Source organism: Syngnathus typhle, linkage group LG5 (genome assembly GCF_033458585.1).
Source record: "Syngnathus typhle isolate RoL2023-S1 ecotype Sweden linkage group LG5, RoL_Styp_1.0, whole genome shotgun sequence".
Classification (NCBI taxonomy): domain Eukaryota; kingdom Metazoa; phylum Chordata; class Actinopteri; order Syngnathiformes; family Syngnathidae; genus Syngnathus; species Syngnathus typhle.
The window spans coordinates 15,086,907-15,111,963 of NC_083742.1; the positions used below are offsets into that span (position 1 = coordinate 15,086,907).

Sequence of the window (25,057 nt, forward strand, 5' to 3'; positions counted from 1 at the left end):
ATTTCCCCATATAGTATTTCCTTTTTATCTGCAACGAGAAAAAAAAATCTAGTAGTATTTCTATGATAGATAAAGTGTGGATATTAGAATATACACTTTCTGGAGGGGAGCATTACAGGTTTTGCTTCTTTTTTTCCTTTTCAAGAGGGGAAATTTTGATTTAAATTGGAAATCATATGATATTAATACTGTATGCAAATTGTTGGGAGGTGAGTTTAGGAGCGCCCGCCAAAGGCTATGTATTGTAGATGATAGGGGGCGCTCAAGTGCTTTGCATTGTTGTCAGCAACGACATGATTACAACGAAGAAGGTAGAGTCACGATTTTTGAAAGACAACTCTTACCGTTTTTTCACAACTATGAAGCTGTGAAGTTTCCAAATACCTTGTCAACGCCACTTAAACAGCCGGAGTTATTACTTGAACGTTCAGGTATGTCCAAATCTAGAATGCTGTCAAACATCAGATTGTATGACAAAAGTAACGGCGTGAAATTTACCGTTTAGCATTGATTAGCTGCGCGTTGCTAACAACAAGGTTTTTTTACGACAGTTGCTAGGAGGCTAGCGTTTTTCCCTAATGGGTTCTCAAAGTTTTTGCGTCCAGAGACATTTTCCCAAGGACACAATCATAACACCAATTAAATATAAAGACGTGCATGCCACGGGAATCGTTAATTTTTTAAACGCTTTAAACAGAGTTTTACGAGTGAGAAATTAATTGGAGCGCTTTCGCAGTCTGTTTCACTGATGGTACTGATTTTTGTAAAATTAAATTTCCCCCCAAAATGAGATTTATTTTCCAGACTCTATCTATCTATCTATCTATCTATCTATCTATCTATCTATCTATCTATCTATCTATCTATCTATCTATCTATCTATCTATCTATCTATCATACGATGATCAGATTATTTTCCCATCCTAAGGAATGGTCCATGAGAGTGTTGAGATTAAGAAGCGGGGTGCCCATGACTTCATGGAATACTACACCTACGCCTGCACCCAACAGAAAACCATCCCCCTCTCTATTGTTAAACTCCATCTCGACAAAGGCGTTTTAGACTTCAATGGAGACAGGGTCAAGTTAGCTGATTGGCCTCCCATCCTGGATTCTATCTTTATCAATAGGCACCTTCACCATATTGCAATTACTAGCACCTACCAGACAAGCCACACATGTGCAGATGCAGGTAAGATTTAAAATAGAAAAAAAGGACACAACATTGAGCTGTGGTGAGCCCAACTTTGCATCTGAACCTCTGTTTTTATTGTCACAGATCGAAGGTACTACAAGCCAGTGTTCAGGAAGAAAATTCCATCTATCCGTTCTAAAGACATGACATTCAAGTTGTGCAAAGTGCTGAAGGAGTGTCTGTCACTTTCTCCCAACCTGAAGACTTTAAAACTCAACGGACTCCATCTGAGGGAAAGAGACCTTGTCAACTTGACACAGGTAAGAATGGACCACGATTTCCATCCAAAGAGCACTTTTCTATGCAACACATGTAGACAGATAATATAACAATACTCACAGACATATATTCTTTATCCTTTGCAAAGAATATTAGCGTCCGAGATAAAAACTATGTCCCATTTCAGGGTGTAGCAAAAAGTGTTTCCTTGCAATCTCTTTCCCTGGCACACTGTCCTCTCTCAGATGACGGCTTGGAGGGTAAGTGGTTACTTATTTGTGGTGATTCTTAAATTGGAGTACGGTGTTGTCATTTGTCCTATATCTTTCAGTCATTTGCCAAAGTGTGAAGTACTCGACAAGAATCAAAGAAATCGATTTCACAGGATGCAATATCACATGGAGAGGAGCAGAGCATCTTGCTAACATCATCCAGGTGAAATTGGAGATTTACTTTAATGTAGCCTTTCCCCAACTTTGTAAGCCACATGCAGCCTTCTGTTTTGGCGCACCCTCGTCCAGCCAGAATACAGCTTTAAAAAAAAAAAAAGTCCAACCGGCAAAAGGATCTCAACATTCTTGAGTACTTACAAATGGCTCGAGTGTTTTTCAAATAGTTAATGTCAATGTATTGACACACAATAATGAAGCTGTCAGTCAGACGCTGGTATAAACAATGTGTTTCAGCATCAAGGAATGCAGAGGCATGGCTCGGTATGGGCACAATCTTTGCGCTATCAACAGCCAAAATTGGAGGCTATGGGGGGTCTCCGCCGCCTCACCCTCAACTGTAACACTTTGATTGGGGACCTGGGTGCTACTCGTCTTGCGCGTGAGCTGGCCGAAGACCTTTGGCTGAAAGGTAAGGAGATGGAAAAATAACGATGCTTTGCATACTTTCATATTTGTATGATGGTATTCTAACGATCTTTCTTTGTATTTTGAGCAGCTGTAGACCTGCAGAAATGCGGCCTCTCTAATCGAGGAGCTTGTCATCTGCTGGAGGTCTTGAAGACAAATTCCACTCTCTGCATCCTGGATATCCGGAATAACCCTTTAGTTGGTAGGACGCTGTCATAAGTTAACTATTTTTTCTTTTGGTTGTGCCATGCTCGTAATGTGATTTGCATTACATTCACTGTCACTGTTGGTTAATGTCAGCATGGGGCAAAATGTAGAAGACAGCTCTGCATCATTCGGCAAATCAAAAGACAATTTTGACAGATGTGGCTAAAAAAAAATCATTAAAAAATAGCACAAAACTAATTTTCATGACTCTCCATTTTCACATTTCAGTACTAAAGCATGTTTTTTTTCTCTTTCTGTTTTAGACAATGCCCTAATTAAGACTATAATAGAGAAAGTACTCACAAAAGCTGAAGCACAGACACCAGAGGTGAGTGAATGCGTTTGGCCAGTGTACTACATTTATGAGGTAATATAAATCAATGGTTTATATTTACATGTTCACCACAGTACTACTGGATCACTCCTGCCACCAAAGAGCAACAGAAAGCTGGTGCATCTAAGAGACGAGTGCCGTCCAGGGCATCCACAGAGAAAACAGGTACAATTTACTTACTTTTGTAAGTGGCCCGATAAAATGCTTAAGTCATACTTGTGAAAAGGTTAAGCAACAAATATGTTATGTGACTTGGGTTAAGTTCTCACGGGGTACATAAAATGATGTTTGGGGGAAAGGCGCGGGCTCCCTCTAGTGGTATGAAATAAAACTGAATTAAATAGTTGTACATTTCTATGTGGTCTTTAAACCATTTATTCTGGTACAACTTTCATGTAACTTTAATGTGCATTTAAATTGAAGAATCACTGATGTTTAAATACAGTTATCTTGTATTTAAGCAGAGTGTGAATATTCAACGTGGCTTACAATGTTAGTAAATATAGTTTTTAGCAGCAAAAACGGCCTCATATTTAATTTTAAAAAAAAAAATGTATCTAGAGATAACTGACCCAACTCTAAGCGTGACTGTACCGTTTGCTAGCTTTAACTTTAACTCTGCTGGCCGCATCATTGGCCTGTTACGCTCTTGTTCCAGCTTCTCAAAAAACAACTTCTGCTGAATATGAAGGCTCAGTTGTTGCTAAGCTTCAGCAACCCGCTTCCCGCAGCAGAAGTGCGCCTCGTCATTCCGCCGCACGGGCTGGACGCCAGCGGTAAGGCGACTGTTGATCCAGTTCATTGGTGTTAATTTAAAACAAATAGTTGAAGACAACAAGGTAGGAGGTTACAATAAAAGAAGCGAGAGAAACCCAGCTTAATACTTGCAGCCCCAAAACTGACGAGTTCCTTTTGTATATTCCAGAGGTTTTCCTCCTGCAGATGCAAAAGAGCACAGTTTGCAGTCAACGCAGCAAGGTCAGGTATGGGTTTTCTGTTTATAGTTTATATGACTCGATTGCTGTATTGTAGTTCCAACCCTTTTCTGACCCCTTAAAAGGCTGCGTCCAATGTGAGGGTAACGTTTGCGTCTGATTCGGAGGAAGAGGAGGACGGTGATGAGGAAGAGGGCCCGGCAATTATGATGAGGGATCCGAGGCCATCTAATGAAAGCCAACAGGACAGCGGCATTGCACGGCAAATGGATCATATGCAGGTTAGCCACATGTAGCCCTAGATGAACAGAGAACTGTTTTTTAATTTTACCGCTGTTTATCCTCCATGTCCTGCAGATGGCGCTACAGGAATGTCGTTTGAGATTGGGAGAGGAGCGCAGGGCCAGACTAAAAGCTGAGTCTTTAGTCAGAGAGGTGCTTCCAGATAATGTTTTGGATAAAAAAAGAAAGGAAGCTTGATAATGGCATAGTTACACTTATTAGCTAAACATCTCTCAAATAATTTCCTATCCCGTCTTGTTTTCATTCAGTTTGAGTTGGAGAACGCTCGTCTTCGTGATAATAACATCTCCCTGTCCAAGGCCCTTGCGACTGTGGGCTCGCCAGACCCCAGCGCCCTGGAAGACGAGGACGTGCTGGAGAGCATCGAGCGCTCGTTCGCCAAGTTCCACGCTTTCCTGGATCTCGTCAATGACGCTGGGTGGGTGACACAAATACCCGCTGTTTGTGTTTCCATAATGCTCTGTTATTGCGATTGAGTGATTGGACAGTCAAGTTTATTTATTTTTTATTTATTTATTAAGGACAGGGTCTTGTTATAGTCTGCAAACAGTCATGCTGACTGTTAATCACATTGGTTTGATTTCGATTTTGCCTATAACCCTCAGTGTTAGGAATTAGCAACTCATTTATTTGATAGAATAGATGGACAATACTGGATCAAGTTAGGTTCTGAAACAGATAGAGTTGGACGTTCAGTTCTAGTTGAATCCGTCGTAAGGGCAGGTAGTAAAATTGTATTTGAGGTGGTTTTAGCTTTTTTTTTTTGGTAAGAATTTTACTTTTACTTTGTTTGGCGAACGAAGGGAAATTCCATGACCTGGTCGTAATAACCTTGAGAAAGAGCAAACATGTAGCCCACGTGGTTTAAAATAACTCCATTCACTTCTCAGCTGCTGTCTCAAAGTGAAACTCAGGCCACCTAATCTGGGTGGGGTGGCTGATCGGTCATTTCCTTCCTCGTGGGTGCGATACCTCATACATATTTCTACCGTCCATCACTCAGTGATAGGTGAATACTTAGAATGAAAGTGAAACCTGAAGCCCAAGGTTTCTTTTTCATTTTGATGCCTCTTGAATACAATATCATTTTCTTTTTGTGTCTTTTTTTTTCTGGGGACCATGAAAACATTAGGCTCTATATCTCACTCCTTTTCATGTGTTGATGATCAGAAAGTCATTCAAATGCCACAAATCCCTGCCACTGATCATTTATTTGTTATAAGCATGATAAAGCCACCCTGACTTAGCAGAACTGTGAACCCCTGTTTATTGCTGAGGGAACATTCCAGAACCACCTGTAATAGGACAAAATCCAAAACGTAAAGAGGTCAAATGAAAACCAAATTGAAAAAAAGACACAACTTTCTCATTTCAGTTCTTTCCCTCCCACATGCTTTCAACACATTTCAAATTATTAAAAGCTATTTTTCAACATTTTCCTGGCATTAAATAAAAGGCTTATAGGTGTTTTACCAAGAAAGTATACCGTTAAAATAAAAAAATGGTCAGAATTTTACTTTATCACAAAAATGGTGGTGAGGGGGGAGCATTTTATAAGATTACCTTTACTGGTTATGCCCTGCACTTAAATTACTTTCATTTTGAGCAATTCTATTTGTATTTCTGGTGCTCGTATTTCATTCCTTATCTGGTCTTGTGACTTTTATATTATTCGTTTTAATGTGTCATTGCAGGGTGATGACTTATTAAGAGACAATTCCAATGAGTTTCTTTATTATCTTTTTATATTTTGTCTTACGCAATAGTGTCATACCCTGAAGTTGACTTGTTTTCCAACAGTAATGAAACAAAATTCACTCCTTTTTATCCATCTTACGTCTTGCTGGAACAAAAATAATTCAGACACACTATTTTGAAAATGCAGTCGAAAAACCTACCTGATGATTGTGTCGAGCACATTTTGAGTCACAATATAGCTTTTCTTCTATTTCACTATCATGTTCTCACTTAGCCTAGGTCAGATAGCATCTATGGCCGGCATTGACAAGTCAGATTTCTCGCCTTTGGGAAGACCGCAGCTCTCTTCCACTCTGGGCCAACTGAATGGAGTAGCATCCGGTCAGCGTCATTCTCGTGATATTCAGGTGCAAGATTTAACATTATACTTTGCATAAATGGCTTACAAATGATTTCATTTCACATTTAGTAAAATCTAAAAATGAAAATTGGTGAATTTTTCCTCCACTTTCACTTTAGGCCGCCAGGGTTAATCCCAATGACATAATGACTCCCAAATCTCCGGCCTCAAACGGAAAACTTGATCATGGAGATGGACTGCTCCAGGTGACTGTCCAGCAGGATGCCGGAGCACAGGTGGATTTAAGTGTCATAAGAGAACAAGAACCAGATCAGTTCTCTAAACCTGAAACCCAGTATGACTCTGATTCAGACCGCAGTTTAGCTAGCCAGCAATCCCGTCGTGAATATTGTCACAATCCGGGAATTCGCCCGAGCTTTGTCCTCGGCGATTCTCATCATCGAAATGGCTTCAATTCTAGTCACAGCGAGTCATCCCATGGCTGCAGATTAAGCTCAGGCGATAGCATGAGAGACCTTGTAAGTTATAAGGCACACTCTGGGTCAGAAGGGTCAGAGCAGAAGACAAGTCCTGACATTCTGGAAGAGATTTCCTCGATGATGGCTTTATAAGCATACTCAAGCGGTGAATATTTGTAACATGACGGAACTTTTGGCAGATGTTTTTCAACTTTGAAGAAGTTACAAATAGGCACTTTAATTGGACAATCCTTGCCAACTGTTTTTTTTTCTGCCAAAATGCATTATTTTAAGTTTTGCTATTGCTACTTTTTTAACAGCACTTTTTTACAGCAACAGTTGTGAACATATTCGATATATTTAAACTACTTCCGGTTGTCAAAAGTGCTCACTACACAAAACTAGACAGATTTGTAACAAATATTTGTTCATAGATCTTTTAGTCCTTTTCATTAAAAACAAGTGTAAAAACATGTTCCTTTTATTTTGTTCAGTATAATTAGTTGAGAAGATACATCTCAGTGGTAGAGCCGTCGTCTCCCACGCCAGAGGTTGGTGCGTCGATCACCAGACATTGTGACCATGTCCAAGTATCCTTAAGTCAATGAAGCTGCCTGGTGAGGTGTCATCAGTACGTGAATGAGGAATCAGTGACGCGCTTTGAGGAGTAGGGGTGTTTTGTCATAGTGTCATGTGATAGTAAAGCGTAATACTACTTAGGTAACTCTTCCACAAAACAATCTTGTCACTATCAACATATGGTGATCGTTTTGATAAGTAAATTACCTAAGACCCCGTACTTGTTTGTGTGTAATAAGACTTATCAAAGTCTTCGTTATCATAAATGAGTACAATGCCAGATTCTACTTTGCACTTTTGGTCTCTGTAAGAAAACTGCTACTGCTTTATGGCCGCCGTTGATATCTTGTTGCATTGTGGCATGAGAACAGTTTTTAAACAGCTGAGGGAACAGCCTAGCCCTGTTAAATTAAAAAATGGCACATTAAAAAAATAAATATATATATATATATTTAGCCAAAACATTTATTGTCATGACAGTTGATATCACAATAATGGACAGCAGTATTTGTTATAAAATATTTTGAATAGTGGCATGCAACAAATATAAATCATGAAGTTTATTCTTTTCAGTGTTTAAAAGTAGCCTGACAGACTGCATTTTTTTTTAAATTGTACAAATATCCTTTCACAGCTATTCATGCAACACAAATTAAGATTTTATGATATAAGAAATCTGAATTTGTTGAAAAATTTCCCCAGCTATTTTAATTGGAATCAATGAGCCCTCTGTTTTGTTGAGATAAATACCTAGTGGCATCAGGTCAAATCTCTGAGGAACACCATGATTAAATGGAAATAAACCATGCTGACTGTCTAGTACACAAAATATTTTGGGAGGGATCAAATGAAGGAATAAATAGTGTACAAACATCAAATAATATTGTATTGATGTTTCATAATTACAAAATGTGATAAATCAGTAGCTTAATTTTGGGCTTTGACAAAAATCACCACTGTATTTTGCAAAATGTTAATGTCATGCTACGTAAGGCACCAGTATAATAAGATCGGTGTTTAAATTTGATTGCATCCTGTCTGTGTCTCAACAGTATTACATTTATTGACAGTTATCATAGTTTGACAGCTACGATATTTATAGTTGGCTGGAGATACTGGTGAAATAAATCACTGTTCCTTATCGTCTGGTGATAAGACATATCTGTTTGATCAGCCTCTGTACAGTGTCACGTGGTATTAGAAAATGGGGGCTAAGAAAATGTCTGCAGGCTCTAGAGCATTTTCTATTCGGGATCCAGAGCTTTGGAATGCCCTACCAATGGATATTAGGACTGCTACCTCAGTAGAAACATTTAAGACACGTTTAAAGACACATTTCTATGACATGGCCTTTAACTAACCTGTAGTGGCCGATTCGGCTGGAGTTTGTTTTCTCTCCCTCTCCACCCCCTCCCTCCCCCCTCCCCGGCCGGGGAGGTGGTTAGGTGGTACCCATGCTGACAGCGGCTATCTGGATTCTCGTGGCCAATTCAGGATAGGGGAACTGCAGCTCAACCTCCTCGAAGAGCACTGCCAGGACAATTGAGGGCTCCTTTCGGCAGCCCTCTGCTGTGACATGGACATCCACTTTTTATTTAATTGATTTTCATGTTGTATCATTTGTGCCCTCTCTGCATCCATTTCAACCTGGTGATCCTGAAAGGGGGATCCTTCCATCTGTGGTCCCTTCTCAAGGTTTCTCATTTTCCCCCTGCTAGGGGTTTTTAAGTTTTTCCTTGCCCTTTTGGGAGCTTAAGATCAGGGGATGCTTTGAGAATAATTGTCAATTTCTGTCTATGTGAAGCCCTTTGAGACTGCTTGTGATTTAGGGCTATACAAATAAACTTGACTTGACTTGACTTGACTAGAAAACATACCCATGTTTTGAATGAATGCTGTCACTTTAACCTTCTGTAACACCATCCTGGCTGCCAGCCATCCCGTGAGAAATTCAAATACCCCTCATGTCGCACTCTGTACTTTTAGCAAACTGTGATGAAATGAGATGACCCTTTTTTCAGGGCGGTGTCCCCACCATTGACCCGTGGGCTTGCACAGAAGCCATACAGAAAATAAATAGATGGAAATTTACAAAAAATAGTCATGAGGATAATTGCATGTTATAGCAAGAAAAAGTAGGTCAAACTTCCTGCTCAACAAACTACAGAAATTACAACATATCCTGATCTTTTTTATTCAGTCAAAATAGTCAATTGCTCTTGAAACAATTCCACAGCTTTTATTAATTTTACACCTATCTAATTGAGTAAGTTATTCACACACACATTTAGTCGGACTCTTGAATGTCAGAAGTTGGAGTGAACTCTAACAATGCAAGCATGGAGCGAATGCTGCTGCCACACATTTGAGTGAGGACATTATTAGTTAGCATGACTTGAGATTTGGACTGTTTGCTACTTTGTCACATAATAGAAAATAAAACTCTATATATTTCGAATATTCAAATACAAATAAAACCACTGGGCCAAGTGAATCAGCATTGTCAACATACAATAACTTATGGCTCCAATTCAGGCCCTTGCGGGACACCGTAATTAAGTGGGAAATAGTACATGTTTGAATAGCCAAACAAAAAAGCAATCCAAAAACAAAATGCTTGTTGTTCCATTGATCATTTATTGCATCACAGAGCGCAATGATTTCACAAGCAACAAATAAAAATGTAAAAATGTTTACCCACACACAAAAACATTTTTCCTTCACCCATCCAATTTTCAGCAGATATTAAGACAACTATATGTGGCATCAATGAACATTCCAGAATATTACAGACAGAAAAGTGCTAAACTGCTAGAGAAATTTGCTATCCATTCATCCGAAGCAACAAGGGGGTGCAAATTTTCTCCCTAACATGCCAAAATGTGTGTCCATTCATGCATTGCATGGTAATCAAAAGTATTTGTCAACCAGCGAGTCATAAAGCCATACTAATGCATGTGTGTCCATTTGAATCTGCTTGCAGCTTATTTAAAAAACGACCCACGGTCACTACGCATTTAAAAGGGAACAAAATCAAAGAAGCAAAAAAAAAAAAAAAGATCCAGTCTCCATTTGGAAAATTAGTTGTTCTCCTTTGATGCTGTGGTCTCCTACAATACATAAGAGAAAAGTTAGATTTTTCCATAAACCACAATTATAATAATCACATTTTATTTCAAATATATATATTTTATTTTTATATAACTGTGTAATTCAAAATAGTCATTTTCCCTGCATTACTTTTTTTTTTTACCTATTAATACTTAAGAAAAACACACCAAGGCTATGGCCTCATTTATTGTGCACTAGTTCCCTTTACTGCCGCTATCTTATCATTTAGTATCACAAACTACAGTACTTAAACTCCCGGCGTTGTGGTCAAGGTATACTTTAACAGCTCGTGGGCCAGTCCACCGAATTGGTACTAATTGCATCACCAGGAAAATAAAATCGATGCACGATAAAATTAAGCCAAGTGTACTGCACAGTGTTTAATAAGCCAAAGGTCTGGCCTGTTAACATTTATTTCTGTGAGACGCGCATAAAAATGTGTAGCAGTCAGTGAAGCTTGTATTGCTTTTAACAACCACGAGAAAAGCTGTAAAAAAACTTTACAATTTCCTCTGTCTGTGGAAATTCAGCTAATGGGCTGGGCGTTGATACTCTGTGCATTGAATCTGCTGTGTATGCATCTCTTGAATTAGTTAAAATAGAATAAAATATTTTCTTGAATGTAGAAAATCTGCCGCTACTGTATTCTCCCACAAATCAACAGTAAAGCACTATTTTTTTTCCATAAATGAGGCTCCTCAGCTCATTTTAATAGTTTGATGCCAAAATGGCGCAGGATTTCAGTAAAACACTACTTTTGTCTAAACTCATTTTAATAACGTTATGTGGCACCAAAGCAATATTAAATAGAAGCACAAAAAAAGCCAATTTGTCAGATTTTCAGCAAAGAACGCCAATCTGGTTGGCAAATATGTGCAAATGGTAAAAATGCAAATGTTTAGTGTGTAACATTTAAGTTTACTTGGTGCTATTGTTTTTGCTGTTAGAGATCACATGAAATCTTTCAGTTTTGATGCCGGATCCATTGGGTCTTTTTTTTAAATGTTATTACCTGATGATACTTTTAATTCTATGTAGGTATATTTAATCATTTAACTGATCATTATCCAAAAACATTTCCATGAATGTATAAACAATTTTTAAGTTGCTTACAAATGGGGTCCTCTCTCCATATTTGCTCCAGAAGGTCATCTTAGCTTCGGTCGTGTGGCTGGTGCGCTGGTCAAAGACTTTACACGTCTGGAAAGGTGGGCTGTAGAGGTGCAAACTGACCGAACCCTCCGTGTGGCTTACATTCTCCACACGGTGGAGGCCGATTTTGTCTGGGGGGGGGGAAAAAAAAAAACAGTGCAAATGTTCCATCAGTGAATGACACTGGAATGTTGTGAAATGTGGTTCATGGCAGACATTTTCTCCCAGTGTTGGAAACAACGGGTAAATCAGCGGTGACGAAATGTTTCCAATCGGGGAATTTATACAAAGTCCTCTGTGGCGCATGAGCCAAACCAAAAGGTAAGGAAATAATATTCAGTGGTAAATGCTTACAGAATATCAGCATCCATCCAATCATTTTTTTTTTGTTGCACAGGTCATCTGATAATTTCAGGACACACAATGAGATCAAAATTATACTAATCAACATTTAAATTAAGTAAACCAGGGGCAATACAATTTGCATTGTCAATGTGGAATAACAAAAGGCTCCAGGACAGATCTTTGTGGAACACCACATTACACAGAGTTGGAGTCGATACCAACTGACTTTGGGCAAGTGGTCGTGTTAGACTTGACTGGTTGCCAGCCACTCTCAGGAAACATACAAATCAGACGCACTATTTTCCCATATATGGACAAGTCAATCTTGGAACGTTTTTGAAATGTGGGAGGAAGCCCACGCTAGCACAGGGAGAATATGAATTATATATTTAAACCGCATAACTGTGAGATACAAGCTAACCACGACGGCACCATGTGATCGCAACACATATTTCTGTGGGTCAACTGTTTTTTTTGCTATTTATACCGTTCCCCTTGTGGTTTGTTTGCTTTTTAAGAAGAACTTGGCATTCAGCGTACTGTATATTTTCTTAGCAACACTTAGCAACGTACACATTGGGCAAAATCTACATTTAATTCATTAAGTCATAGGATTTAAGATAACAGTATATCGCCATCATTGATGCCACATTTTTTTCATGTCTTCACTCTTAACCAAAGAGTTTATATTTGATTAAGAAAGAACAGACATTTGCTACGAGTCGGCTGAGCACGCTTATCACATACATGCATCACATACCTGCAGGTCAGAGAGTTATTGCCGCAGGAGGAGAGCATGCAGAAGATGTTTGTTCTTTTCACACACACGACATGATAACGCCCCGTGGAAGAATGCGGACATCTGGCAAAAAAAAATGTTTTCTTCTTACCATTTATGTAGGCCACCGAGTTGTCTTCCAGGATCCTGTGTGACCTCTCAGTCATGTCCCCGCCTTCCTCCTTGGGCCAGTCGAAGAGAGTCTCCTTGAGCTCCCCCTGCAGCATCTTCATGAAGCAGTGGGAGTCGGAGTGGTCGTGTATACTACTGCAAGGTGGTCACAGCACACATGCACGCGCAAGAGTGTTAGGAGGAGCCAGATTATATTACGTATCATTATGTGCCGCCACGTGTGGATCGACAAAAGAAAATATTTACAATGTGGTAGGTCGCGTCAAAACTAAAACAAATCCCATTATTGTTTGTGTATACGACATCAGCGGACCCTGCTGGACCAAAAAATTGTTGTAATATAAATCTCATACCATAAGATACCAGTAAAAGGAATTGTAGCAAAATATTGATACGCCTAGACTATTTTATTATTTTCATTCCCCCAAACCTGATGAGCCCGACATGCTAATATGACACAGCATAGTGGTTGGGTATCACTGCTACTAAAGGCTAGTATAGATTTACAAAATGCATGCATATCAACTTTTTCCTCACCTTCCTTGGCCTTCTCCCCAACACAAGATGATCAGGTTGAACTTCCCATTGCCTTCATCCACCAAGTTCCTTGTGTATCTGCAAATAAAAAGGCAATAATTAAATAAAGGCATTCCACCTCCCCCATTAATGACTTTTCAAACACATATGGGAAAATATATTATGGCAAAAGATTACATTTTTAGCCCATAATTCCAAATAGTTTCTGGAGTCTTATTTCCACTTTCCAGAGAAGAAAGTTGATGTGATGTCATCCCTTAAAGTCTTTTACAGACTTATTGAAGGGAGCGAGGATGGGGCTACCCCCCACCACCACCCCCACATTCCATCACATGCCAAATAGTTTGGAGGCAGCTGCGGTGGCTCCCTGGTGATCTTCACGCCACCAGAGCCCAAACCTCTGCACAAACACACACGAGCGGGTGTGTGTCGTTTGCTTACTGTTGATTGGTTAACCGCAAACCCCTCACTACCTCCCCCTTCCAATGGCCATCACAACACTGGCAATGGAACACCATTGCAATGTATTGTGGGTCACTGTAGTCGATATAGGACTGATAACATGCATGACTCGAACTATCTTGAGGTTTGAAAAATATATATTTGTTCTTTGTTAAAATCAAATTGTCAATCCAACTATATGCATTCTAGATTTTGAATAATTTGTCATTTAGATCTTAATTGTAATTGTATATCTCTTAAAACTAGCAAAAGAATTAAACAAAGAGCAGAATTTACCTTCTACAAAAATCTATTCATGCAAAGGCACTGACGTCACAGCAAGCGTGAAAAGTGCATCACTGCTCGTTCATAGAAATTCATCATAAACGATTCATAAAAGTACAAAAAGGAATGAGTTTTACCTGAGTTTATCAAACATGGCGTATTTCGTCCAGTCCTGAGGGTTGCTCCTGTATGACTCCATGAGTTCCTGCACCTCATCCACGTTGATATGGTTGTCTTGAAAGATCTCATGCAGCTTTTGGATCAGCTCCTGAAGATTTTTTGGCATCTTTGCTTTTGGGTACGTGTGAGTCAGCAGCACAACTTGTTTAGCGGTAGACAAATTTCTCGTCGACCTGTACACCTACTGACTGAGTGCCACAGGCTCCCCCGTTTTTATGCCTTTGGCTCATACCATTGTGGAGAGAAAAGGGAACGCCCGTATTAGTGGGGGTGGGTGGGCAGGCTGCGCAAGATTGGGGAGCGACAATTGATGTTTTCACTTTCGACATGACTGACCCACCTGTATTCGAAACCGGCCACATTTCAACAAAAATCCGAAATCCATCTCACGTATTAAAAACAAAATTGGACCGGTCCTCTTCGAGTGCTTTTCTACCACGTTGTCACATAGGCGACCTCCCCCTGTCTCCCGGTTCCCTCTCATTGAACTCTGGTTTGGACAATAGCCGTGCAGCCTGTCGGTGGCCCCGACCCTGCAGCCACAACACCCCCATTTAGTGTACTGTCCAACACAAAAACAAAAACAAGCGCGTTTCGCAATAATCAAGAGACATCATCAATCATGTATCATTTATCAAATAAAACCGTGCATTTAGGGGATCATCTTATGAGGAATGTCAGACTGTAAAACTGGTCAATTTTAAAAGGAGAGCGATACAGTCATAGAGCTCAGAGAATGCTTATACTGTTTGCATGCAACACTAGACTTTCGAACATGCTTGTCAAAGTCAGCTTTATTGTCAATTTCTTCACATGCCAAGACACACAAAGAAATCGAAACCCACTATCCCACGGTGACAAGATATAGTACACAATATACATACAAGTAAACAACACACACACAAAAATAAAAACAAGAAGGCACAAACAATGAATAAATAAGAGTGATGAATAAATAATTATTAAACAAATAACAATAAATAAGAGGAGCAAAAATGGAGCAAGTGTGCATACAGCAGACTTATATGTATTATATGTGCATATATATATTATTTATTAGTATGTGTGTGTGTGTGTGCGCGCGCGTGCTAAACAGTACATCTTGTGTTGCATCCGCCAATATTGAAAGCAAAACTGCTTACTGTTTCTTTATGATATTACAGGATACTTGTTTGGTTAGTCGGTGGCCGACCACATCACTCGGTTTATACCATTCATTATTTGCTAAAGTGGATGTAGCTACATTAATTTCCCCGCAAATAACTGAGAAAACAACATTGTGGTTATTCATGGGGATGTAAATTGATTATATTATTACGAAGGCTGTCAAACTAGAAAAGAAAATGTCAACAAAATACTGGAAAAGTCACAGATGGAAGTACCCAAGCATCATGCTTATATGTTTTGGGTTATTATTTGAGCATAACGTTTTTTAAATTGAATTTTGTATTTATTTTGTATTTTATTTTATTTTATTTTATTGTAGTTTTTCTTATATATTGTTTTTATTGTAACTAGATACAATATTGTTTGGTGGCTGTCTGAAGAAAAGAACAAGAAAAAAGAGGAAGCATTATAATATACTGTACATGCTACTGTTGCTTTGTTTTTATTGGTTTGGTATACAGTACAACTTTTTTTTTTTTCAACTCAGCCCATATATTCACTGTACAACCTGAAAGTGAAAGCAAAACAGGTTTCAGTTTCCTTCTGAGAGACCCCAACATCTAAAAGTAGCACCTCTTATGGGAAACGTCTGCGTTTCTTCTAATCTCTGCCAGTAAACATTTTCTGCCATTGAGGAGTGTATTTCTTCAGGAAATGTACTCACCTCCAAAAATATTGATATGATGAAGCCAGTCTTCAATTTAATGTAAAACAGGAATTCACCATTTCAGCTTTCATTTCCTTTTATTTAGATGTGGATGGGATACCTGATTTACAATATAGTAGCATCATTTAAATGAAACACCACGTTTTTAGATGTTGACAAACCTTCTAATAGATTTTAGTGATAAAATATCGGGTGCAAATCATTTTCTTACAGTAACACCTGTTGCTCGGCATGAAAGGTCATGATCCTTCAACTGCTTTAAAGGCCCAGATTTCACACTGAGTTTATTTGAGAGTAAAGCTGGACGAGATCGTTATTATGCATATGTTTTGAGATATTTTCACGATTGATTTTTCTCATGAAAATAGGTGGGGAAAAATATTGTTCGGTAAACAGATATGAATAGTACAGATGTTCATATCATCTCATATATTCATCGTTCGAAGTCTTATGCAAATGGTTTGAGTTTTGATCCATGTGCTGTCAAACTAACACCACATAAAAGTTTTGCTCCAAAGTTAATGACAATATTACATATTTGATTTTCATCTCTGAGGTGCCACGTCATCAAACACCAGCTGTACTTGTACTCCACCTTGTGGCTGACTGCGTCATTCAGCTTTACATTGGAGAGGTCTTAACATTATTATTATTATAGGCAATACGGTATGTAAATCGTTAGATCAGGGGTTCTGAAATTTATTTGGTGCGGGGAGATTTTTTTTTCTCCTGAGAAGACTCATAATGGAACTATAATTTGTCTTTTAGAAAACAATGTTTATGTTTTTTATCAATTCTATTTTATACTCAGCTGTTGTTCATTTAACTTTATAAGTGTCAACATACGCGCTTTGATTCATAATTGGTGAAAAAAAAAATCCAGTATGTTGGGAATTTGACTGATTATGACTTGTTTATGAAATACGTATGTATCATCACAGTAACACTTGTGGGACGCAGGCTCTCTCGTGGTATGCGGTTGAATCACTGCCCAAGTTAATGACTTGTTTTCAAATTCAAAGTAAGCATTCAAATGTAATAAAATCACATTGCCACAGTTTAAATAGTCACTTTAACGAAACGAAACAAGTTGTGAATGAAGCATCTCCATCGAGCGCTCAAGTTTGCCACATAAAACATGGCGTCGACGTAACCGTACGTGTCAGAGCGCAAAAGGTTATCTAAATGCATATTTGATGTTTTATATTTTGTCCCCTCGCGTAATTTGCGCATGCTCAGGCAAACCGACTCCATTTTCTCGTCGTATGTTGGTTTTGTTCTTAAAATATAAAGTTTATTTTTTAAAAATGCTTTGATCCTCAAGTAAATTGCCTCCGCATGTCAAGTTTTTAATATTTGCATGTCGATATTGCATGTTTTGCAGCTGGCATATTTTTAATCCTTCTCGTTTGCCGTAGTGAGCAGGTAGCGGAACGGCGGGGGAGGAGCGGTTTGCTTGACGTGGACGTTCATTTCCGTAAAGCGATGATGGAGCAGTAGCAGCGTGCCAAATCTAAGCGATCCCCGCATTAACCTTAAATCGAGACGGGATTTGGCCGTCAATCCCTCGGTCGCGTTTGGGTTCACGGAAGTCACACTCGGACTGATCCCATTCTGCTCCCGCCCCGCCCCACCCATCGCCTCCTCCTCCCCCCAGCTCAGCAACAATCATGATAAAAGCCATTTTAATATTCAATAACCACGGCAAGCCGAGGCTGTCCAAATTCTACGAACATTATGTGAGTAAGCGTTTGAATTTTCTTTTAGCAGAAATACTTTTTTTGCTGCTTATGATACTGTACTTGTCGATGGGATGCCTGGCGATTTGCATTTCTTATTGTACGGCGGCTGACCCAGGGAGGGGAAAAAATAGTTAGGTGCCAACCGGTTTTAAACTTGAATTACTGAGTGTGCAACCTGAACTAACGAGCGTGCATGCATGCATGTATGTGTGTGTGTGTGCGTGCTTACTGCTCAGTTGATTGTTTGTGTCACATGACCAGAATGACGCCCTTGTGAGGCACTCGTGCTTTCAGCATGCAATCCTCTCTTTTACCCTCTTCCTTTTTTTTTTTATTTAAATGACATTGACAAGGCAGGAAGGAGACAGATATTTTTTCAGAAGCTCGTTCATAAAGTAATAGATGTTTTTTCTTACTGTACAAATCTATATATCTATCCATCTATCTATCATGTGGCTGAAAAGCGTAGCGTGGAGAGTCTCTGTCACAACAATAAAAATACGCTGTTGCATATGATAAAAGCTCCAGTGGGCCGCAGCCAAGCTGTTGCAATGCAGTTTATACAGTATAAGTATATATTTATTGTTTTCTTCCAACTATGTTTACTTCCAGTGTACTTGTGGGTGAAAAAGTGAAGAACGGAGAGTGCAGCCAACAGCTTCTCAAATATTTTCATTCTCTCCTTAGTTCCCCTTTTATCCTCCTTCTTTACCAATCATCTGCTTCACATGAGTTCTATTTTTGTGTTTATTCTTGGTTCCTATCAATAATGCAGTGTAACCAGAGGCGGAGTGTTGCTTAGGAACGTCATAGATCAAGACATGCACGAGCGCTCTGGCCAAGTTACGGCTATTCAAGTTTGCACTAGTTGCATGGATGGACCACGTTGATGTGTGTTTTGTTTATTGTGTCTTTTTATCACTGTGAACCTGGGCCGAAACTCTCCCTTCTGTTAAGGACCCTCAAGTGATGATAACAGAGCTTTCATTTCATAACAGAGCGCAGCTTCTGAAATCTTGGTCTGTGTACCCCCGGGCGAGTGTGTTTGATTTAATACGACAAAAGCAAACAGCAGCAGAGGACTCGGGCTTTACTAATCAGTTTGTTTTAAATGACATAAGGAAGACAAATGAAATAGTCTGCTTGTGCTCAGAGTAATAAAAAGAACCTCTGTGGGATGGGAGCAGACACGTATTGTAATATTCACTTTTTGTTTCCCTGTTACTCATGCAGACTGAAGACACCGAGCAACAAATTATCAGAGAAACCTTCCACCTGGTCTCCAAACGAGATGAGAATGTCTGCAATTTTCTGGAAGGTGGAATGTAAGCGCCGTGCGGATCCCGCAGTTGCAAGTTGTCAGCCGTCTAAAAGTTTGTTTAATGTCAAATGACGGTGGACGATGTTTACCATCTGTCAGGTTGATCGGGGGATCCGACTACAAGCTGATCTACAGACACTATGCCACGTTGTACTTTGTGTTCTGCGTGGACTCATCAGAAAGTGAACTAGGAATTTTAGACCTAATACAGGTAAAAAAAAAAAAGAAGTGATATTTGTTTTGTCGTGCTGCTATTGATTGCATTCTATTTTCCTTTTCAGGTATTTGTGGAAACGTTGGACAAATGCTTTGAGAATGTCTGCGAACTTGACCTCATTTTCCATGTAGACAAGGTAGGAAATACCAAGACATTTATCAAATGGCTTTGCTATTGCAAAATGCCATCATGTCAGGGATCCCATTGTTTGTGTCACACTGTTAAAGAGCAAATTTGAGTCAGGAATGGCTTTATGTGACCTTATATGTATTTTGGACACTAACTTACTTCATTAAATGTTTTCACTCTTACCAAGTACCAATACCAGTAGTACTTTTGATACATACATTTTCAAGTCACACAATGACCGATAATTGTGGACAACTCTTGTTGACACGGTTTTAGACTACTGCACTAGTGCGCCAACTACTGGCAAGGATGACTTACTCCATCCTAGATTTATTGGTTGCTGGTGTCCTCCATGAGAACTTGATACCTTGAAATAAGGCTGTTATTGGTACCTGGCTATTTCTAGAAGAAATACACAATCATATTCCTTTTGGTTATTAATTGGGGTACGGTTGTTAATTAATTTAGAGGACACGATTTGAGGAAAGGGGGTGTTGACTTGAGAAATGACATGTATGGGTTTGTTGGGAAATACTTGATTGCCCTGCCATCTATTCAGGTCCATAACATTCTGGCAGAGATGGTGATGGGCGGGATGGTGCTAGAGACCAACATGAACGAGATAATCACTCAGGTGGACGCCCAGAACAAGATGGAGAAGTCCGAGGTAAGCACACATGACCCCCCTTTCCCCCGGCCTCTCGTGTCGCTCTTCTACAAGCGATGTTATGGAGTATGCAGGCATGCGTGTATGCTGCACCTTGCATGCGACTCTTCAGTGACCTTGTGATGCTCCCGACATGGGTGTTTGCGCTCTCTCTCCTCTTGGTTTTTCTCGCTGCCGCACTGCTTTGACACAGATCAACACTGCCATTCATACGGACTTAACCGTTCCATCTCTCCAGATGACCATTAAGTCTCAAAATCACCCTCTTTTTTTTTTTTTTCTTCTTCTTCTCCCTCCCTAAGAGGAGCACACAAATGAAATAGGGCGATGAGCAAGAAGCTCTGTGTGAGCCCATTCTTTTGCCAAATATCCTTCACGCTAAGGCAGTGCTTCTCAAATAGTGGGGCGCGCCCCCCTTGGGGGGCGCGGTGCTATTCCTGGGGGGGCGCGTGTGACCCTGGGGAACAGGCTTTTTCTTTGGCAGTACTAGAATAAAGTGTAATTGCGAATCTTCACAGCAGGGGGCAGTGGCGCTCTCATTGTTACTTCTGTGACGTTTGCGACAGTGCAACATTTTACGACTTACAAGACAAGTTAGGATAGTCACGGTGGGGAAGGGGGGGCGCGAATAGTTTTCTTCTTGCTAGGGGGGGGGGCGTAACAGAAAATAATTGAGAAGCACTGCGCTAAGGTAACACAGCAGACGGATGGATGGACGGACAATGAAATGCGACGTCTATGATGCAGCTTATGTTTTATTAAGCAAGTAGCCTGCTTCTCTAATTGGCTGACCTCTGCTGTGTGCTCCCAAGTACCCGTGATAAAAGAATTGACATTCCTCTAACCCGAGCTGCAGTTTGTAATTTTTTTTTTTTCAATCATACAAATTGTTTTTGGAAAAAAAAAAATCCCCACCCCCAATTGCTGTTCTGTAAGCAGAGTTTCATCAAAGCTGCTCTCGTCTCTCCCTTCTGGGACCTACCCTAGACCACACTCTGTCTCTCACTCGCACTTTCATTCAAAGCAATACCGTCCTTTTCTAGGCAGCTATCAGGAAAGTAAGGAATGTGCTATTTAATGAGCCCAATGGTTTCACATAGGTCCCCAATAAGCCGGCGTGTGTTTAGTCAGGCCATTTTGGATCATAATTGGTGGTCTACGATAGGTCCTCTCATTTTTTTCCCCTTTCCTTGTGCAGATAAACTGTAATTACTTTAACCTGCTTTAACATTCCTCATTCCTCTTTCCCCCTTGACCCTGTCTAGTTCTTTCCATTTTTCTCTCTCTCTTTACAGACGTTTATCTTTCAGTCTACCAGGCAGGACAGGTAGACACAGGTACTGCTAAAAATCTACAACCAAGTACTGTAACCCTAACTGAAGTTTACTCTCCCCTTTCCCACCTCCTCTTTCTCCTCTTCCTTTCCGCGTCTTTCCATACGGAAGCCACGCCATAAAAAGATGTCAAATAACTTCACTAACATGCACCAGGAATCTTTCAGGACAGACCCAAAAATGTCACTGGCTGAAACAAATTGAAATGTCTGCTTCGAAGCTTCTCACTCATCACTTTTCTACATGGACTCACACACCACTCAATGTCGAAATGCTTTAAGTTGACGCTCGGAGTGAGTCTCTAGGAAAGCAAATGTAAAACATAAAAGTTTGGAATCATTTCCGACTTGAAAATGAATATATAGCACGGTGCAGAACTAATTCATGTACAATAACATGTTTACAATTGCCAACGCTAGTTATCTACGTTAGGTAATTAAATGTAGCCTACCACTGATTCTTAAAATTAATTGTAAGGCCCCCACCCCCACAAGTGGTCAAGAACGGACGGATGGATGGATAGACAGACAGACAGACAGACAGACAGACAGACAGACAGACAGACAGACAGACAGACAGACAGACAGACAGACAGACAGACAGACAGACAGACAGACAGACAGACAGACAGACAGACAGACAGACAGACAGACAGACAGACAGACAGACAGACAGACAGACAGACAGACAGACAGACAGACAGACAGACAGACAGACAGACAGACAGACAGACAGACAGATAGATAGATAGATAGATAGATAGATAGATAGATAGATAGATAGATAGATAGATGCGCTGAAAAGTTCTAAGGACATCTTGGTCCAGTTTTTGTATCTTGTATGTAATATGGTGACTCAAACATCCATTCCTACATGAGCAGCTACGATTGACTTGTTAACGGGTTAGCACGTTAACAGCTAGCCGCAAACCTCAACTCACAACAGTCAACTCCACATTTATATTCATTGACTCTCACATCATGTCAAAACATTCCAAATCAATATTAAGTTTTTCTACAATTCCGTCCTCTGTTCTGAAGGATTTACGCAGTTGGTACCATGACCCTCAAACATTGTTAACTGGGCCTGTGTGCCAAGCGCTTGCATGACCATGGGAAAGTCACTTGAGTGGAGGAATGTACGTACATTCCTAACATGTCCCATCCTGAGCAATGAATGTACGGCTTTGTTCACTAGTGACCGGTCACTTTTGGGTCCGTCTTGCATAAAAGATTCACACGAGGGGGATCTCTAACCACAGTAATTCTCAAATTTGGATGATAATGACAAAGTAATTGTTCCGTAGATAAAACCTCTAAATCAGTGATTCCCAACCACTGTGCCAAGCACATAGAACAAATGATTACAAAGACAGTTTTTGGCTTTGCTTAACATTTTAAGTTCAATACATTTCATCTTTTGCTGTTTGTTTTTAAACAGTTACATTTAAGTATATTTTCTAAATGTAACTCAATGTGGAAATACATCAATTAAATGGACAAACACAAAAATGAAATACAAATAATTTATGTCGAGTTTCTACTGTGTACTTTGTCGTGCGGTGGGGGGGGGGGGGTGGGGGCCACGAACCATTACACTACATAAAAACGTTAACCTGCCCATCCGTTGCTATTCGTAGATGCAAATACTCATGTAAAATATGTGCCTTGGCGCAAAGTCTGAGAAACACTGGCCTAAATTGTTCCAGTTGAGACTCACTGTATTAGAGTGACTTTCCTCCTCCGTCCGCAGAGCAGATCTTCCAGCGTAGATGAGTGTAAGCTTTAACCTCCCCCCCCCCCCCCCATTGTCATCAGTTATCAACCTGTTCAAGACAGTACTGCATCCGCAAAAACAATGCAGTTAACTAACATATAAGGGCTGTATAACATCCAATGTAGTACTGTTTTATGGTTTCCTCCCGCTCTTTTTCATTCTAAACATACTGTACCTTTTCAGTCTTCATTTCCAAATCCATATCCCAATTCTCTCTTTGGGCCCCTCAAGAGTCCGGTGGGTTCACTCTGAGCAATGCTTGACCAACGGCCCACACCAGTTCATCCAAAATAGTGAATGACCTCACAATGGATTCGGAATTGGCCCTGGTTGTGACGTATCAACGTAGCACCGCATACTGCATGTGCATCTGACGCTATGACGGCATCTGAATGTACATAACGCACATGTGTGTGTCATGGTAGTCGTCGGTGCTTTGGCATCGTGTCAACAGTCTTGTCGAGTAACGTGTAGTGGTTACGTTTGTCCCTCGTCTCTACCGTTTAATGTGACTGTTTGATGAAGCGCTGGAATTTTAATGTTGTGTCGTTGCACGTGTGTGTGTGTGTGTGTGTGTGCGCAGGCTGGTATTGCGGGAGCACCCGCTCGTGCTGTATCAGCGGTAAAGAACATGAACCTTCCGGAAATGCCCAGAAATATCAACATTGGCGACATCAGCATCAAAGTTCCAAATTTGCCCTCCTTCAAATAGCGGCATGCAGATGACCCCTTGCCCAGAGATGTCACCCATTGTTTAAAAGTGATGCAATCTGTTGACCAAAACCTCTTACTAACTCGTTTTATCCAATCATGGAAGTACTGTGTGATTTAAAAAAAAATATATTTGTCAACTTTGTTTTTCTTAGAAAAGAAAGTTTTATGCGATTTTGTGTTTTGTTGGAGAAAAAATGTTTTATGCATTTTCTGTTCTAATGTAAAATCAAAATAAAGTATTTATTTGCCCATGGTACATTCCTACTCCCCTCATAACGTTTGGCTGCTAAAGCCATCTCAAGCCAGTTCAACTGAAGTCATTTTACCAACTTGAGTGTTTACTGAGACGAAATGAAGATTGATTTAAGTGTTTAAGTTGCTCATTCCAGAAAAACATAACTGAATGGGAACAGTCAGGATCAATACAGTGTTGGAAAATTCATACTTTGTCGTGCGTGTGAAACCAAAGGACACTTTGAAGAATTCATTCATAATGCTGATATGCTGTCTTAATGAATTATGAAACTATATCCTGAATTTGTATTTGTGACTGCTGAAATTATTCGTTTTTTCTTAATTCCTTTTTTAATTTTACTCATGGATTTTGCTTGCCTCTCCTTTTACTACACAATAAACAGTTGAAACCAACAGTGTGTTTTTCTTTTCTCTTATGCATAATGCACTAGACAACAGTGTGCCTGTATGTATGGTGCTAAAGACTACATGATAAAATTATTTGATATTAATCTTTTTTTCTTTCTGCCAAATGGAAATAATTATTGATAATGTATGCCTATTACAAACTTCAGCATTACACAACAAGAAAGGACTGGGTGATAAAGCACTAAGGTCTACTTAAAAAAGTACATTATGTTTTCACTTCAAATGTCGGTCAAGTATTAGGGTTTAAAAAAAAACACACTTTCAGAGTCTTAACTAAAGTGTCTCATCATGAGTGGCTAAAGCAATGGGAAAAAAGGTCTTTAAAAAGTTAGGGTCTTAAAAGCTGACAAAGAGCTATCTATTCCATACGATAGCGGAAATAATTTTGAGGTAAATAATAGAACATTTTTAATTCCACAAGTCACAAAAATGTACCGTACCACGTTCAGTAACGGTTTCTCTAAGTTTGTACGTTTGCTCTTTCCGTAGTTACAGTAGTTTCAGAAAGTCATCTTGCGCAATTTTACGCAATACATAATTTTAAGTAAAC

At 39.7% G+C, this 25,057-nt stretch overlaps 3 protein-coding genes across 6 annotated transcripts; 2 read left to right on the forward strand and 1 right to left on the reverse strand.

Moving 5' to 3' along the window:
* The first annotated feature begins 270 nt into the window (after positions 1-270).
* Positions 271-9,008, forward strand: cep78 (centrosomal protein 78). 3 transcript variants are annotated; one of them, XM_061277589.1, is made up of 16 exons: positions 271-431; positions 929-1,192; positions 1,280-1,455; positions 1,602-1,674; positions 1,746-1,849; positions 2,101-2,275; positions 2,363-2,476; positions 2,745-2,809; positions 2,890-2,980; positions 3,474-3,591; positions 3,741-3,798; positions 3,876-4,031; positions 4,108-4,185; positions 4,302-4,471; positions 6,026-6,158; positions 6,271-9,008. In XM_061277589.1, the coding sequence occupies exons 2-16, from the start codon at positions 931-933 to the stop codon at positions 6,721-6,723; spliced, it is 2,226 nt and encodes a 741-aa protein (XP_061133573.1). In that variant the 5' UTR covers positions 271-431; positions 929-930; the 3' UTR covers positions 6,724-9,008. The 3 variants fall into 3 exon arrangements, with proteins under 3 accessions (XP_061133573.1, XP_061133574.1, XP_061133575.1); XM_061277590.1 differs by having other exon boundaries at positions 4,108-4,164; XM_061277591.1 differs by having other exon boundaries at positions 285-431; positions 1,131-1,192.
* Positions 9,009-9,766: 758 nt separating this feature from the next.
* cdo1 (cysteine dioxygenase, type I) lies at positions 9,767-14,311 on the reverse strand. The gene is made up of 5 exons (XM_061277592.1): positions 14,068-14,311; positions 13,205-13,282; positions 12,648-12,802; positions 11,374-11,543; positions 9,767-10,259 (listed from the first exon to the last, which is right to left on the reverse strand). Exons 1-5 carry the CDS (start codon positions 14,214-14,216, stop codon positions 10,230-10,232), a joined length of 582 nt encoding a protein of 193 aa, XP_061133576.1. The 5' UTR covers positions 14,217-14,311; the 3' UTR covers positions 9,767-10,229.
* Positions 14,312-17,249: 2,938 nt separating this feature from the next.
* ap3s1 (adaptor related protein complex 3 subunit sigma 1) lies at positions 17,250-24,492 on the forward strand. 2 transcript variants are annotated; one of them, XM_061278947.1, is made up of 6 exons: positions 17,250-17,683; positions 18,920-19,011; positions 19,107-19,218; positions 19,289-19,360; positions 19,913-20,020; positions 21,316-23,707. In XM_061278947.1, exons 1-6 carry the CDS (start codon positions 17,615-17,617, stop codon positions 21,349-21,351), a joined length of 489 nt encoding a protein of 162 aa, XP_061134931.1. In that variant the 5' UTR covers positions 17,250-17,614; the 3' UTR covers positions 21,352-23,707. The 2 variants fall into 2 exon arrangements, with proteins under 2 accessions (XP_061134931.1, XP_061134930.1); XM_061278946.1 differs by lacking the exon at positions 21,316-23,707 and adding an exon at positions 23,714-24,492 and having other exon boundaries at positions 17,300-17,683.
* Positions 24,493-25,057: the final 565 nt, after the last annotated feature.

Coding starts and splice junctions, on each gene's coding strand:
- cep78 (XM_061277589.1), top strand. CDS start 931: ATGGTCCATGAGAGTGTTGAGATTAAGAAGCGGGGTGCCCATGACTTC. Junction 1,456..1,601: donor ACCTTGTCAACTTGACACAG/GTAAGAATGGAC, acceptor GTCCCATTTCAG/GGTGTAGCAAAAAGTGTTTC. Junction 2,477..2,744: donor CCGGAATAACCCTTTAGTTG/GTAGGACGCTGT, acceptor TTTCTGTTTTAG/ACAATGCCCTAATTAAGACT.
- cdo1 (XM_061277592.1), bottom strand. CDS start 14,216: ATGCCAAAAAATCTTCAGGAGCTGATCCAAAAGCTGCATGAGATCTTT. Junction 13,283..14,067: donor GCCATGTTTGATAAACTCAG/GTAAAACTCATT, acceptor TTTTATTTGCAG/ATACACAAGGAACTTGGTGG. Junction 10,260..11,373: donor ATGGAGAGAGGACCCCATTT/GTAAGCAACTTA, acceptor TATGTATTGTAG/GAGACCACAGCATCAAAGGA.
- ap3s1 (XM_061278946.1), top strand. CDS start 17,615: ATGATAAAAGCCATTTTAATATTCAATAACCACGGCAAGCCGAGGCTG. Junction 19,012..19,106: donor AATTTTCTGGAAGGTGGAAT/GTAAGCGCCGTG, acceptor ACCATCTGTCAG/GTTGATCGGGGGATCCGACT. Junction 19,219..19,288: donor GAATTTTAGACCTAATACAG/GTAAAAAAAAAA, acceptor TTTCCTTTTCAG/GTATTTGTGGAAACGTTGGA.